Genomic DNA, 16,577 nt, shown 5'->3' with positions numbered 1-16,577 from the left:
TACATAACTAAAAATTTTCACATGTAATATATCACTAAAAGTTACCAAATAATTTGGCTTCTCAGCAGTGATGTCAAAGCATGCTTTACTGACAAGAAGCTTTAAAATCCTATCCAAAAAGTGATCACATTCATTACAAGTTTGCAAAATATTTCAAAAATGGCTTAAGTTAGAGTGCAGGTTAGTTTACTAAGCAGTAGGATTAGTCCACTAATTTTTATAAACATAGATAAGAAACATTTTAGACGGCATAAACATACATTATCCTTTCCTTCCTCTTCCTCAAGAGACAAAAATGGCAAAATAATGATTTCTCACCACCTTCAAACTCATATTGCTCCCCACTCATCTCAGTAGAGAACTCGAGTAACCACCTAAAATTATATACAGGAATGTGCTCCAAATAAAACGCAAAAAAGACAAACAAGGCTTTTAGACTTAAAACATAATTCCACACTAAGTGTCTAAACTGGAACCTAATACACACTCTCTTTAGCTTCTAGGATCTTTTCATCACGAACGCTTACAGATAGTAACATTAAGTATAATAAGTTATGAATGATAATAAATAGCAACCTATAAAGAAAACTACCTTTTCATTACCAAGATGGATTTACAGTACATGTTTGATTTGGTACATGAATTAATTTCAACCACATATATATGGGTGATTATTTTTCCCCTTTGTAACTTCACCATAAGAAGGCATTGCTCTACGTGAGTATGTCAGATACTGAAATAGACGTAAAACTGAACTGGATTAAGAGAAATCAAGACACCATTGTTTACAAATGCAGAGAAGTGTCAGCCATGTCAATACTTTAGTTTCAAGTAACTGAAAAGCTTCACTCAAAACAATTAGGTGATAAGGAAATTACCCCCAATAACAAGAGGTCCAGAGGTTGGGTGCGGCAGGGTTAGGGCTCTCTAGCTCTGTTTTTCTGAGATTCTTGTGGCTCTGCCATTCTGTTACACTGGTTTCACCTCAGGCTGTGGGGTGGCTACAAAATTCTAGCCATTCCATCCCAATAGCGCAAAATCCAGAAGTAAACTCTCTGTTCCACATCTCATTTTTAAGAAAGAATTTACTCAGAAGCCTCAACAACACATTGGCTCAAATTGGTTATGTCCATTGAGCATGAGAATTGCTAGCAAGAAAAACCGGACTACCATAATTAAAACTCATCCCACTGCGAGACGGTAGCTATTACACGTGCCCAGGAAATCATCACCAAAACTTTTTTCAGTCTTGCCAATTATCATCAAGTACTTACTGGTAAATACCGCGTTTTCCACTAGTGATGAGATGCAACAATCCGTAGGTGGAGGACTGAATACTTAGGGGAAATGAGAGTGGTATAAGATACTGCATCTTATCCCCACCTCCAAAAAAAAAAGAAAAAAAAAATTACTTGCAGCTAAACTGCCAGTGAAGGAGCTCTGGTGGCATAGTGGTTAAGGCACCTGGCTGCTACCCAGGTCAGCGGTTCAAACCCCCCAGTCACTCTGTGGAAGGAAGATGAAGTGATCTACTTCCATGAAGATTTACAACCTCAGAAACACAACGGGGATCACTATGAGTCAGAATCAACTTGATGGCAGTGAGTTTGGTTTTGGTTTTGGTAAACTGCCAGTGGCCCCTTTAAGACAATAATGAAAAAAGTTAAAACAATACTGTAAGTTTCCACAAGCCTATAATATGACAGAAAATTTGAGCTTCTACTGGTTGCCTTTAAGTCAATTCCAATTCATGGAGACCCCATGTGTTGTAGAATAGAACTGCACTCCATTTGTCCTGTGACCTTTCACACCACTAGGCCTTTCTTCTGAGACAGCTCTGGTTGGATCTGAACTACCAAACTTTATGTTAGTAGCTGTTTTGGTTACCTAGCTGCCCTAACAGAAAAAACACCACAGATGGGATGGCTTGAACAAACAGGAGTTTATTCTCTTCCAGTTTTGGAGGCTAGAAGTCTGAGTTCAAAGTGCCAGGCTGTAGGGACTGGGTGAAAACCCCTCAACCTTGGCCTTTAACTCTGCCTCTTGCTCCCGGCCCACTGAAGCTGGAGGTTTTCTTCACTCAGGCAGCTGCTGGCTGCTGAGGGTGACAAACCCAAGGGCAACAAACAAAAAGGCAGTCTTGATACTACCAAACCACATGGCAGGCCATTGACTGAATTTCATTTAAAGTCCCAAGATCAGCTGTGCATGGCAGGCTGCTGAATGAAGACTTGGCTACATGCAGGGTCCAAGCAGGCCAAAGAGCTGTAGACCATCCCCAAAGCTTCTCCTTATATAGGGGAAGCAGATCACATCCCTAAAGCAGCTACTCACCTGCTCGTGGCAGATTCCACCATGGAGATGACTGCCAGTCTCATCGTGGGAAATAACTACCACCAGCTTGGGCCAGGCCCAGCCAAGGTGACATATAACCTTAACTACCACAGTAGCCCAGAACTTAACTGCTTGTACCACCTGTTGTTGTTGTTATTTGCTGTCGAGTCGGCCCCGACTCATAGCGACCCCTCCTTGGGTTTCCGAGGCAGTATCACTACGGAAGTAGGATTGCCCAACCTTCCTTCCGAGGAGTGGCTGGTGGGTTTGAACCGCCAGCCTTCTGGTTAGCAGTCAAGTGCCTTGGGCACTATGCTATCAGAGCTCCCGCTTGTGCCACCTAGTGACTCCATATCTTTATGAAATCCATGGGCATCTGAGGTGTAATGAATTACTTAATATGGCTCTTCTAGACGAAGTCCTCCATTTTGTGATGTGTTATAAATCCTAGCCTTTATGCCAGCAGTTATTATGGTCCCATTTTGGAGTTATACATTACATTGAGGATTAGGGTGGAATGCATCTTGCAAAAAGGTATGACCATCCTTCCAAAAGGGTATGCCTCAAGTCACCACCCTTACCCTAGTCACTACCTTCACATTCTTGTCCTACCTTGCTCAAGCAAGGAGAGCTCCCTTGAGGGTATGGTCTGCATCCAATATATATGAATGCTCAGGCAAAGTTCTCTCTTTGCATCCTGCATCCTCTGACCTCCAGTTCTTGGGACTTGAGCCAGAAGCTTATCACCTGACCTGATCTGCCAGCTTCCACATAGCCTTGTGAACCAGCGACCTGCCACCAGACATGCCAATTTGGGTTCAGCAGCCCCTGCAACCAACTGAGTCGGCAGAGGCCTCCATGGACCCAGATTCGGGACTAGCCAGCCTCCACAACCACATAACCATTTTCTTGCTGGTTAACAAGTTCTGTGAGTCATTGCAATGAACTACAGAACCCAAAGGAGAGTATGAGGGGATGAGTAGCAGCTGATGTTAGAGATGATGGAGTGGTCTAGCAGTTTGGAAAAGCTGGACATTTGGGACATCTTTAACCTCTGCCTCACAGGAATCCAGCTCTGTGCCGATCCTTCTAAAAGAAAATACTCGTGCAGTAGCACAAACTGTTTACACTCCACTACTAACTTAAAAGTCAGCAGTTCAAACCCATCCAGTAGCTTCGCAGAAGGGCCCAGCAATCTGCTCTCATAGGCTCCAGCCAACAAAACTCTATGGTGTTCTACTCTGTAACATATGGGGTTGCCATGAGCCAGAATCAACTCAAAGGCAACTGGTTTGTTTTTACAAAACCTGTCCTTATAAAACCTCTTCTGGTTCTCTTATTAGTTCAGAGACGTAAGTGTAACATTTCCCTAGAATCAGGGCTTTGTGGACCAGCTCCTGACTTCTCCACTGGCTTACACAGGCCCAGAAACACAAAGGAAAGTTAGTAAGAAAAGGAACGTGGCTGAATTCTTACATTTTTTAAAATGTACAATGTCAACAACTACTGTATTAGTATCATTAATTATAAAAACAGAATACTTGATTTATGAGCATTATTTTCCTCATTCATCTCATCAAACAGAAAAAAGATGTATATTTGAATCTAGCTTCTTGACAACACACATAAAGCAAATATATGTTGGCAGACAACTACTCATTTGAACACTTAAATGGAAAGCAGTTAAGCATATTTTTCATATCAACTAGAAATCACTAGTCTTCAGTTCTAGGTGAAGTCCTTTAAAAAGTTTATTTTGTGCCAAGAATATTTTTCTAAAGCATTACAAAATTATACATCCAGACTCTTCAATGATAGAATATTTAACATTCTAAAAGGCCTTTAAAGGAAACTGTTGTACATGATGATACTATAAATCTCATGAATCCACACAGCAGCAGAGCCTAGAAGGGCATGATGGAAACCATCTATTACATAACAAACAGGGGATTCCTTTTTGAGTATATATAGTTTTCTCTCTGCTTGTGGCTAATATAATCCCTCCATTGCCCTCCCCACTTCTTTACTATGAAGTGAAAACACTCTGTGTTCTAATTCTTCACGAAGCAAAAATACATTTAATGTTTTATCCTAGTGATTCCCATCTGTCAAATAGCACAAATTATAAGATTTTCATCTTTTAAAAATCTATGTTACGATTTAAAAACATCAAGAATCCAATGACTTTGTAAAATGAACTAAAAACTTGCTATATATGAGGACAAAACTACATCGAGAAGAGTTTTTGTTCCTGAGTAGAATGAAAACTTTATTTCAAAGTAAGCTTCTGTGAACTTTTGAAATGTAAATGTAAGGCTTTTCCACATCAAATAAAAATCAGGAATGTTCAACTTCACAAAGAAAAAGAGAAGACATTCAAAAAGACTAATGTAAAATCTGAGATGAGTGACCACCATTTTAAATAGGTTGTAGATAGCTCAATTTTAGGGGATCCCTTAGGAAACTTTATCAGTTTGAAACAAAAACAAGAAAGTACTATTTACTAAAACATGGAAAATTTTCCACACATCTAACTTGGAAAATTTTAAAAGTAACCAATGACAATAAGAAAAACACAAATCACAGACCAAACAGAAGAGGCAATCACCAACCTTCATAGGAAGCACACCGCCCCCATGGACTCAGAAAAGCTGCCGACATCAGGAGCACATCTTGCATTATCATTATATGTAGAAAATTATAATTAAAGTAAGGTCATTTTTATTAATTGCATAATCTAAAAATATGAGGAAAATTTAGACTCTATCTCTAAAAAGACCAGAGCTGTCATTGAAATATACATTTCTTCCGATAATGGGCAAAATTCCCATTTATGGGAAATATGTTCTTTTTTCACACAGTGAAACTAAGAAAAATTATACCAAATGAGAAATCCTTTCTCTAAAGTAAATGTGTTAGTACCTCCTCTTAAATACCTCAATAATGCAATACTTGGAAAATGTAAAATTCTCAACTCAGACTTGAAACAATTATTAAACAAACATACCTCAAATTTTACTGCTTGGCACCAGATTTTGTAAAGATTAAAGAACTGTTTAAACCACCATGCTGTTCCTAAATCATATTTCAAACATTTAAACCTAGTGCTACTTTTATTTTCTGAAGGTGGACTGCTCAATCTGATGACAATCTAGATTGAATCCTGCAATGTACAAGTCACAGTTCACTCCAAACCAAAGGAAATTATCAATCTTCCATTCTGTCAAAATCAAAGCATGAAGATATTTATAAAATTAGGATTTATCCGTGGCCAACGAAGGGCCCACCGAACGCTGTCGTATTGCATTCTGTGGAAAGTCTTTGTTTGTCCCTTTACTTTCTGCTTCCTCATCTGAAACGCCATCCTCATCAGTCTCTTGTTCCTCCTCCACTTTCTTCAAAGGTTGAGAAGATTCTGGTAATAATTTTTCTTAAAGAAAAAACCAAAAATGTGTTTTTCCTGACACAGTAGATTCATTTTAGAGTGAAATCAAGATACATTCACAGTGCAATAGTGCAATAATGATTCATAATGTCTATAAACTGCTTTTGTATTTATCATGTATTAGCATTTCTAAATAGTAGACAATGTAAAATAAAAACTGGTTTGAAAGTTCCATTCTACTTACCAATTTATTCTAACTATCCACCTATTTATAAGCTGAACTGAAATTAATGAACCAAAATTAATACTGTGAATATATAAGAAAATACACTGTATTAAGCATAACTACCTAATATTAATTTGTAATTAAATCTTTTAGCCAGTATACTGAAATAAACTTCAACACTACCCTTGTTTCAGTTCGCAAGCAAACAGGAAACAGACATTTATGGCTGAAGGTTGTAAATATGTCCGTACTTTTTAAACTGGTTTCATAATGTGCTTCTGCTTCCCTTCTCCCATATATAAATTTATTATAATTAAAAACAGTACATTGTACAAATCTTAAGTATACCGCTCAATGAAGTTTTAAATATGTACACACATCCCTTTCATTCTTTATAGGGTCTATTGCTAATTATGTTTAGTGCATACATTGTTACTGAGACCCTGGCCTTTGAATCTATCTTCTCATATTACTCACACAATCTTGAGAACTGGGGCAGTAAGCTTTATCTGCTCATTGATCCCAGACTGCCCCTAATCCAAGAAAAACCAAGAGAACTTGGGGGAAGGGGCATGAAGTAGACTAAGGAAGAAATCACCACGTGATGGACAATCTGGTGTGTGGTCTGCCTGCTGTTGTTGTTGTTATGGGCTGCTGAGTCGCCCCGACTCACAGCAACCCCACCTTGGGTTTGTGAGGTGGTATCACTATGGAAATAGATTGCCCCATCTTCCTTCCAAGGAGTGGCTGGTGGGTTTGAACCGCTAGCCTTCTGGTTAGCAGTCAAGTACCTTAGGCACTATGCTACCAGAGCTCCTAGTATTCCCCTTTCTATCAGGTTAATAGCTGCTCTTCTATTCCTCACCCCATGGGATTCTGGTGAATGCTACAGTTACACCAGTGGTTCTTGCGGGGGAAGGAGGGGACTGCTCCCCAGCCCCGCTCCCCCTCGCCCAGAACACTTGGCAATGGCAGGAGAGATTTCTGAAGGTCATCACGCTGAGTGGGATGCTGCTGAATATCCTAAAATGTTCAAGACTGTCTCTCACAATAAAGAATTATCCTGTCCAAATTGTCAATTAATACTACTGAGGTTGAGAAACCCTGGTTATAGAGTCTGATGCAAGAAATGAGTCCCTTTGCTCAAGCAGCATCAATGAGAATTCCTCTAAAAAGTAAGGAGAGAATGGATCACCCTCTTACTCTAGGACTGAGTGCTTCAGCTTTCTACAATCTTACCTTATGTTACTGACTGGAAAGAGTCCAGTGGCGAATGAAGCCAGGCAAAGGTATGGAGTCTGACTAATTCAGAAACACAGCATGCTGACATCATCATTTGAGCCCCTGGATCCACAGTCAATTATGTAATAATCCACATACAGTCAATTATGTGCTCAAACTTCCTCATATACACTTTGTCTCATGACATTGACTGCAATTTACCACAATGCAACAGCTTCCCATCCACTTTCTCCCCAGTTACTTCTTCCTTGTGTCCTTCCCTCCATGTACTCCTGCCCCCTGAGCTGTCTCCCTGTGCACACACAGCCCTTCTTTCTCCCATGACTGTTCTCTCCAAGGAGTGTATCTACCTCAGATAAATGTTCAACTCATATGCCTGTCTTTTGTTTGGCTAGAAGCCACAGGAATGGGTTCAATTTCAGACCTAAAGGCAGCTAGAGGCCATAGTCTCAACAGATGAACCAACATATTCTTACCTTGCTTAAAATTAGTTAAGGTTTCTTTCCCTAGCAACTCAAGGAAAAAACAAAACACATCTTTGAAACAATTCAAATAAATCAAATGACCTCTTATGGAAGGGGCACTAGTGCATTAGAGTTTGGATTAATATCTATCAGTTGTGTCACTAAAGGAAAATACATGACATAATAAGCTGAATTGTCAATGTTCACTGAGTGCTTACTATGGGTCACCAAGATAATGTAAGCATTAGACACCTATAGTGTAAGCTTCATAATGATCTAATGGGGCAAGTGTAATTACTTCCATGACACAACAGGAAAACAGACTCAGAGAGGTTAGGAAACTTGTCATACTCTTGTTTCATGGTAAAGCTGGGATGCTCCATCAGATCTCTCCATTTCAAAGACTATGTGCTACCTTTTTTGAATAATTTGGGAACGCATTCGCAAAGCCCATTAACTTCTGCTTTTAGTCCCTTCAAATTCAGAGATTTAAAGAGATAGGTTTCACTAATGACTTACTGTGAACCTTAGCAGGAAAATTTGAGTACTTTGGCATTGATTAGTTGAATAATTTTTTAAAAGCTCAATCTCCTTGTAACTTGCTTAAAGAGCTAATGTATCTTCTCTGGATGTTTTCCTAGGTGAATTTCTTAAAAAAGTTTCTAAAATTGTAACTTTTCACTGTTCCTAGCTTCCTCAATCAAGAACACTTACCTCCTTTTAAATACACCAATTAAATATCCCATAAACATGAGTCCCCAGAGACAGTATTTTTTCAATAAGATTGTATGAGCAATTTCAAAAGACAAATTCATAGGCCAGGGTTTATAGATTTACCTATTGGTAAACATTTTCTCTAAGATCCAACCAAAACAAACACACTGCCAGAGAGTCAATTCCGACTCACAACAACCCTGTAGCACAGAGTCTAACTGCCCCTTGGGGTTTGCAAGGCTGTAAATCCCTATGGAAGCAGACTACCACGTCTTTCTCCTGAGAAGCAGCTGATGGGTTCAAACCAATGACCTTCTGGTTAGCAGCCTAGTGCTTAACTACCACCAGAGATCTTTTCTGTAAGATAGTGATTCTCAAAATGTGGTCTTCGGACTAATACTTCCAACTTCACCTTGGAAAATTTGTTAAAAATGTACATTATCAGCCCATCACAGACCATTTAAATCAGAAACTCAGGGGTCAGACCAGCAATCCGTTTTAACACCTGCCAGGTGATTCTGATGTATTCCAAGTCTGAGAACCACTGCTCTAAGAGGTAAAACTCAGACTCTAACATGTAAGTCCTTAGAGAAATCCATCTATGCAGACTCCAAAAATCTTCTTAAGTGACAAAAAAAGTGTGTAAAAAATCTGGTTAACAGTAGCTGTAATGATTCAGTCAACACCTCACGGTTCTCAGTATGGATTCTGGTATATTTACGGGCTCTAAAGCCAGTTACCAGCTGACCACTGTCCAGATTTTCTCACAACTGTAGAACTTTTTTGAGAGTGAAAACAGGAGAACAGATACTCAGGAAAACTAAAACTAACTATATAGCTATTTTTATACATTTGTCTTTGTATTAATCAGATTTTCTGTTTACTCCTAATTTAGAAGTTGATAAGTAAGCATTTTTATATAGCAAAATCTACGAAAGTTGGAACCAGTGTAAGGCAGAACCTGTCAGAGAAGGCAAACTAATATATTTTCCACTTATACAGAGTGATAGAAAAGTTAAGGGTAACACTGCACCCTACTAATGCCAAAAAATTTGTGAAACCCAGAAAAACAATGCAGTGCTATTGAGCTCCTGCTCTCACAGGTTTCCCTGCTATTTATTTCACTTAAAAAACCTTAAATCTAGCAACACATCTATTCGTAAGTAACCTACACGTTTTCCTTCCTGCAAGTCAGAGGCACTTGATGGATTAAACAAATGCTCTCTTCCATACATGTTGAGGGAGCCCTGGTAGGTGCAGTGATTAAGTAGTTAGCTGCTTCCTTCTGAAAGGTTGGTAGTTTGAACCCACCAGGGGTTTCACAGGAGTAAGACGTGGCAGTCAGCTTCCTAAAGAATTACAGGCTTAAAAACCCTATGGGGCAGCTCTATTCTGACCGACAGGGTCACTCACTGTAAGTCAATGACATCAACAGTTTTTTTATAGATGTTAAGTGTCCATACAACTATTTAGGAAATGAAAAGATAACCTATCAGTCATTCAGTGGACAAGGTACACTGTAAATGCAAATCCTGTCTGAACCACAGCCAATGTTTCTCTACTGATTTTGCTTCAGGAGTTTTGACTTCAATATCCTGTCAAAAAAGGCAGCATAATGGAAGAAACGTCAGGCCAAGAGTCTGATTTAGGTTCTACTCTCAGCTGTCATTCTGGTATGATTTTGGGCAAATACTTCATCTTTCGGAGCCCAAGTTTCCTGAACCACAAAATAGGAATAGTATTAGCTATGCAGTCTACTTCACAGAGCTGCTGAAAACAGGATGAAGGGAAAAGATGTGAACTTTCTTTACAAACTGCAAGAAGAGAACTTGCATAACATTACGTTTTCAAGATTAAAACAAATAATTGGTACGTAATTGTATTTAGACATCATCAAATGCTTCTAATTATATGAACTCATTTTGTAGTGAAATACAGTGTCAGCGTCTACTCTCAATCAGCTTTGGAACTGGTTTTCCGAATAGCCTACAAAAAAAAATTAGAACAGACTGCATACAAATAATCATCATCAAATGTACTCACTGTAAGTAATGAATAAATTCAAAGAGCAGGATTTAAATTATTTAAATTTCTGACAAGTATATTCAAAGTGCACTCAAATATGAAAATTTCAAACACATTAGTATCAGATCAATGTTACTGAATATCTACAAGCTATATGCAATGTTAAAATTCTCCCTCTCATCTCAAGAAAATAACAATGTCCAAAATCCACTGGGTTGCCATTCTCACATGAAGTATGTATCTCCTTGCCCCTTTTCATGGCAAAGGTGACAGAGAGACCCCCACTCCATTCTTAGGAGCCTAGACTGGGAGGGCAGCCTATTTAATATGTGATGTGTTTACAGAAATAAATAGGATTATAATGAATAAAAAATAAACATTTTAAAATATACTTACTTGAAGGGTATGGCTGTGGTCTGCGCCTTTTTGAAGGACAAAGGCAATCTGCCACAAATATCATACACTGCAAAATAAATATTGTAAGGAAACAAAATGTATGATGTTGCTAGTGCAATTACATAAAATTATCAAATTGTTTAAAATTCTATTTTTTTCCTAATACCCTGAAAATAAAGTACTTACAAGTCCTAACAATAGTCCTGAAAGCAGGGTTGCTAAAGCAAAAACTGTATACGATCCCCACACGGGTAATCCAAGGTCTTCAATAAAATAGTTATGGCAAGTCTAAAATCAGAAGGAAAATTAAAATATAAACCAGTAATTTAAAAAGTAACAGAGTTCCAAAAATGTTTAAAATAGAAATAAAGTTTTAGCCCATACCCTGATCCACATAGATAGTTGGAAGAGTGCTGACATACTACTCATCCTAAAAAAAGAGAGATGATGGAAAACTGAATAAAATACATAGCTCTGAAATACCATACACTGCACACTGCATCTATTCTATTCTATGCTCTATTATTTCCACCAATACAACATATTTCAAGGCTGATCTCAGGACTAGTGGTAAAATGATTGTTAGTGACAAGTAACTGAATTACTAATGGACATTTCTGAATTACTACTATGCAACTTCCCTGTAAATAAAATACTTTTCTTCTATTGCTTTGACATTAACGTTTCATCTTAATCTCTCTGGGTATTTGTAATAGTAATAATAATAAACTTTATGTTTAAGAAATTCATCCAAAGAATATCTTAGGTTACTTGTTTTTAGTAAGGAGTTAGTAACTGTATTTTGTGTTTAAAAAGTGCAAACAAAAATTCTCCTCTGTCCTCTGAGGTCAAATAAATGAGAGGCTACATGAAGTCCCAATATACTCTGAGCAACAGGCCACAAGATCTATGAAACGAGCCAGTTAAAGTTAGGCTGACTGTAAGAAAATGGCACCCTAAAATCCTCCAAAAAATAATCAGAGACATGAACCTGAGTAAGAAAAAACTGAGGAGAAAGGAACTAGGACGTAAGACCACCACCACCCTGCTCACACAAGGGATTCCTCTCCAATCTGGTATTTTAAGCAGAGGCCCTAGGGAGCCTTCTGGGAGGCTAGGAATAGGCATAGTGGTTAGATGGGGGCGTTCTGACAGCTGAAGGACAATTCAATTCACAAATTTTTCTCAGAGAGAAAGATCATGCCAAGGAAAGGTGTTACAGATAAACTTCTACTTCAAAACACTATGTAGGGCTGACATGATTCCCACTCCCAGAAGCCAGGGCTCTATTACTTCCTAAATGGTGAAACTCTCTATCTGCCAAGGCCAGTGTGGTGAGGGGACAGGAAAAGATAACTCAGCCACACCAAGATGTGTCCATGGTGACTTCAGCAAAACGTGCTATTCCAGAGGACTCCCAGATGACCAGTGAAGCCTTACATCCCCACCGCAGAGACAGCAGGAAACATGCTTGGCATCTCCTACTCCTCCTACTGCTCCACAGAAATGCAGAAGAAATACAGCTAGCTATCTATAAAGCTCAGCAGTCATTTGTCATTGCTCATACATAATATCCATATAAGCTATCAGACAAGTGAGATAACCAAACAAACATCAAGAACTAAAGTCTAAAGGGAGTATAAGTGGGTAAACATTTGAGGCTTTTCCTTTAAATTTTAAACTCAAGTGACAGTTTTACATTGCTCATACTCTTGAGGAAGATTATGTCTCTGCTGATGCACATGGCCATAGCTAAAATATGCCTGAAAAGGGATTCAACTTAATTTTACAGAATGCCCCTTTCTAACTTAAGGAAGAAAGTAGAATCTGTTCTGATCTTATTTGGAGTAGTATGTAATAAATCTAAATATACCTTAACAACGCAAGAAATAAACTGAGCATGAATAATTTCTCTACATGAAGTACAATTATGTTTAACTCTTGAGAAAAATCATTTATACTTACAGAATAGAACCTGGACCAAACCATGATGAAAGAGGTTCAATACTCTTCCATTCTTTTTCACTTATAAAGTTAATGAAGTCCTTCTTAGTCCTTGGGCCCTGATAACGCCTAAATTCACCATCTTTACAACTAAAGAGGATCAAAATAAAAAATTAGCCAGCACCTCATAAATAACAGATTTTGTTCTGCTATTGCTTCACCTCATTTTATAGTCAATCTTAATATTGAAAATCATTAGTACTGCACAGGTGACAAATTAAATTCATTATCTACTAATGACATCTTAACCCCTAATTTCATTAAACAATGAGTTTACGTTTTTAAACAATAATAATCCTTATTATAATAATAAGACTTTATCTTACTGTTACCAATAATAAAACTATAGGATACAATAAGTAGATAAATCTTAGAAATGTTAAGTCTTGTGTACATACACATATTAAAGGAATTACTATATGAAAAGTTGTTAGAATAGTGTCTGACACATACTAGCTATTATTAAAAGCTTAAGGTATTACTTCAGTCATCATCACATCACTGCCACCACCATGCTTTAAATCCCTGGGCTCATCTGGTACAGTGCTGCCCTTCCTCCCATTTTTAATCATTTCGCTTCACAGCCTATTTTGAATCTTCCTTATACTCACTTCCTCCTCTCACTTCCCAATGTATGGAGTTCAGGGACAAGCCTGTAACCCTCTCCTTGTGCCGCATCTTCACCATTTCCAGACCACCCTAAATAACACAACCAGTCTAATCCTCTTTAATTAACACTGCTGTTTTTATTACTTAAGTACAAAAACTTCAATAGCTCCCTACTACCTATGGTAAGGGTATTTTATCCACCCAGAGCTGAAGACCACAATGAACATTCACCATACCCTCCAAAAAATAAAAAGTTTGGTGGAGAAGGTGGCATTTGAGCTGTTCTTTGAAGGATGTGGAGGATTTCGAGAGACAGAAAGGTCATGGTAAAAAATGTGACTAAAAACAAAGGAGTAGGAAATTCCAAAAAAGTTCAGGGAATGTTGAGGCATGAAAAGAAAGGGAAGACTGCTTACAGCCAGTCAAGAGGCAAAGAGGGAGTAAGAGTGAGTGATAAGGCAGAGAGAAAAGCACTCACGGAGACAGAAAAGAAACAGGTCCGGGAGTAGGGATGAATAAAACAGATTCCAATGCTAAATGACAAGAAACAGCAATACAGGAAAATGCAAAGAACTGCCAACTTACTGTTTTCATAACTTTAAATGAATAACGACATGCATGTTGGTATGTAACCCACCAGGTAGATAACATTAGGGTACACGGCAGGTACACAGATTTGAGGTAAACACTCATAGTTTAGAAAATAAAGTCAAACTAAAAGACCTGATTCTGAAGACGTCATTATCTTTGTTCATTCTGACTTAGCACACAAGCACATCAGTCACCATTCTCCCCAAGGATGAGCCACAGCACTTTCTCAGCTATTTGTTCAACACACCATTCTCTTACTACACGCTATTTATGCTATCATCCTAGGATGGAACAGCTACCCTGCACTCTTGAATATTCTACTCCACCTCCAAGGTCACACCTCAACTCTACATTCTCCTGGGACTACTCCAGCCCACAGTGATTGCTTCCTAACTTCACTTCCTATAGGACTTAGAATCTGTGTCACTTCTGGGAGCTCACAATCATTTATTATGCTGGCTAGTGTTACACCATCTCATGTGAATGTCACATCCAAAACTGAGAGACTTTGAGAACAGGAACTGTGTTTCCTACATCGTGCATGTATCTGAAGGCACCCAGGACAAAAGCGTATCAGCTCTCTCATGTACCTGCTGAACATAATTATCTCAGCTCCTTCAACACACTCTAAGCCAGAGACCTGCACTCTGAATATTATACTGTGATGCATCCTTCTCCATAACTAGAGCATCTCCAAATACTTACTGATAAATAGTAGGAAGAGCGGTTATGATAAATCGTCCACTCAGTCCTACAAAAGGATATAAAGAAATATATGTTTAGAATTAAACATAAGAAAGTTCATACAACAGGTCTTATACGGGCCATTTACTAGCTACTTTAAAGCTGATTCTGAACTATTTAAATACTAATAGGGAAAGAATATTATACCTGAAATAGTTGAGTTTGGTAACAAAGAACAAAAAATCTCAACTATGTACTTATAGCAACTTTAAAAAGACTACAGTTTCTCAATAAAACAATAATGCCTGAATATTGCAAACATCTGTAAATATATACGATTACTTAGTTGATTATGCTATATAATACCACTAGTGATCAGTCATTGAACAGCATAATATGAGAACACCATGTTAGAAAGGTATGAAATCATATTTGACCTTCAAGAAACAAAAGCAGAATTTAATGTGTTGCTAAAAATGGAAAATATTATGAATCTTTCATAAGGGGCAACAATATTAGCTAATATTTATTATTAACCATATGCCAAGCACTGATAAAATGAAGATTAACCTTGGTACCTCAGTTTTCATACATGTAAAATGGGGATATTACCTATCTCACAAGGTTGTGTGTGGTTTAAATAATAAAAACAACACATACGGAAGTCAGTAACAAGTAAGTGCCCAATCAATATCAGCTATTATTATCATTTGGGTTGGGGGGAGAGGAACTCAGGATTAATTACCAAGAACAAGTAAGATGAGGCTGGACCAAAGAAGGTGCTCTCTCCTGGGCAGGGCATGCCACTTGTTCAGGGGGCCAAGCCAGGAGTATTCCTGATCTCACAAGCACGAGGGCAACTGGGTTTCTGGTTTTTGTCTTCAAATCATAGCTATTAAACTTGGGGAAGTCTGACTTCAGAGATTTGGATCTTCTCCTGTCAGGGAATTTAACCTTGGAACCTACAAAGAACCTCAACCACACACTCCTTATTCTGAAGCTTGGTGTCAATACAAATGATTGCGTGGTCAAGGTACACTGGCACTACAGTGTTCTGAGACTTCTGAAAACTATCCTATATGTTAGTCTGGGGCCTGAGATGCAAATAAAAAATGATCCTAGGTAATTATTTGGGCAAGCAGCAGGCAGGTGATGTCTCCAAGGTCCCTTAGAGCAACACATACAAGGAATGAGCTACATACACAACCAAGGAGTCTGCTTTTTGCAGCCATTGCACACTGAGCCCCCACCAACGAGGTAGGCCAGTCGGCTTAACTAGCTGCAGACCTTATGTTTTTAAAACCTAATGAAAGGAAAAGTTAGTAACTGTTAATGTGGAAAACAGAATCAGCAAATCAGCTCAGTCTGCAAAGAAACACAACTAACCCACAGACTTGTAGTACCTGGCTGCTCTGTGACATCTACTTTCGCAACATTGACCTCAAGATCTTCTCCCCATTCAGCAAAACTTTCCCATTCTGGTTGAAGATTTTGACAAGCAGGACACCAAGGAGCATAACTGAGAAATATAGTTTTAAAAAAAAGAAAAGCAAAGAACTAAAGATGAAAGGTATCTAACAATTTATAGATATTTTACAAATAAAAACAAATATAATATAGCAAGATTTAATATATACAGATCACTGAAGAACAGACAAACTTCAAAAGTGCTTGCACCTAATCACATAATTTTTTTAAATGTGGTGGTGCAGTGCCTAAGGCTGGCAGTTCAAACCCACCAGCCACTCCTCAGAAGGAAGTTTGGGCAATCTACTTCCATAGAGACACCACCTGGGAAACCCAAGGAGGGGTGGCTATGAGTCGAATCGACTCAACAGCAATGTGTTTGGTTTGGTTTTTGGTATACTACAAAGTTAATTAGGAGCTCTGGTAGCATAGTGCT

At 38.3% G+C, this 16,577-nt stretch overlaps 1 protein-coding gene and 1 non-coding gene across 2 annotated transcripts in view; both read right to left on the bottom strand.

The window, feature by feature from the left end:
* Nucleotides 1-5,588: 5,588 nt before the first annotated feature.
* Nucleotides 5,589-16,577, bottom strand: part of TMX1 (thioredoxin related transmembrane protein 1) — a 14,297-nt gene continuing 3,308 nt past the window's right edge. The window contains exons 2-8 of the mRNA XM_007943703.2: nt 16,078-16,193; nt 14,696-14,741; nt 12,752-12,880; nt 11,171-11,216; nt 10,973-11,074; nt 10,787-10,853; nt 5,589-5,764 (exon numbers count right to left, since the gene is read on the bottom strand). Of these exons, the coding sequence (XP_007941894.1) occupies nt 5,589-5,764; nt 10,787-10,853; nt 10,973-11,074; nt 11,171-11,216; nt 12,752-12,880; nt 14,696-14,741; nt 16,078-16,193 (682 nt within the window). The remainder of the gene's footprint in view (nt 5,765-10,786; nt 10,854-10,972; nt 11,075-11,170; nt 11,217-12,751; nt 12,881-14,695; nt 14,742-16,077; nt 16,194-16,577) is intronic.
* LOC122150256 lies at nt 15,825-15,959 on the bottom strand. Its single transcript, XR_006163565.1, has one exon. It is a non-coding gene; the product is annotated as a small nucleolar RNA SNORA70 (small nucleolar RNA).

Source organism: Orycteropus afer, unplaced genomic scaffold (genome assembly GCF_000298275.1).
Source record: "Orycteropus afer afer isolate SDZICR_OR568_19922 unplaced genomic scaffold, OryAfe1.0 scaffold00111, whole genome shotgun sequence".
NCBI classification, from domain to species: domain Eukaryota; kingdom Metazoa; phylum Chordata; class Mammalia; order Tubulidentata; family Orycteropodidae; genus Orycteropus; species Orycteropus afer.
This window is presented reverse-complemented; position numbering and strand designations above follow the sequence as displayed.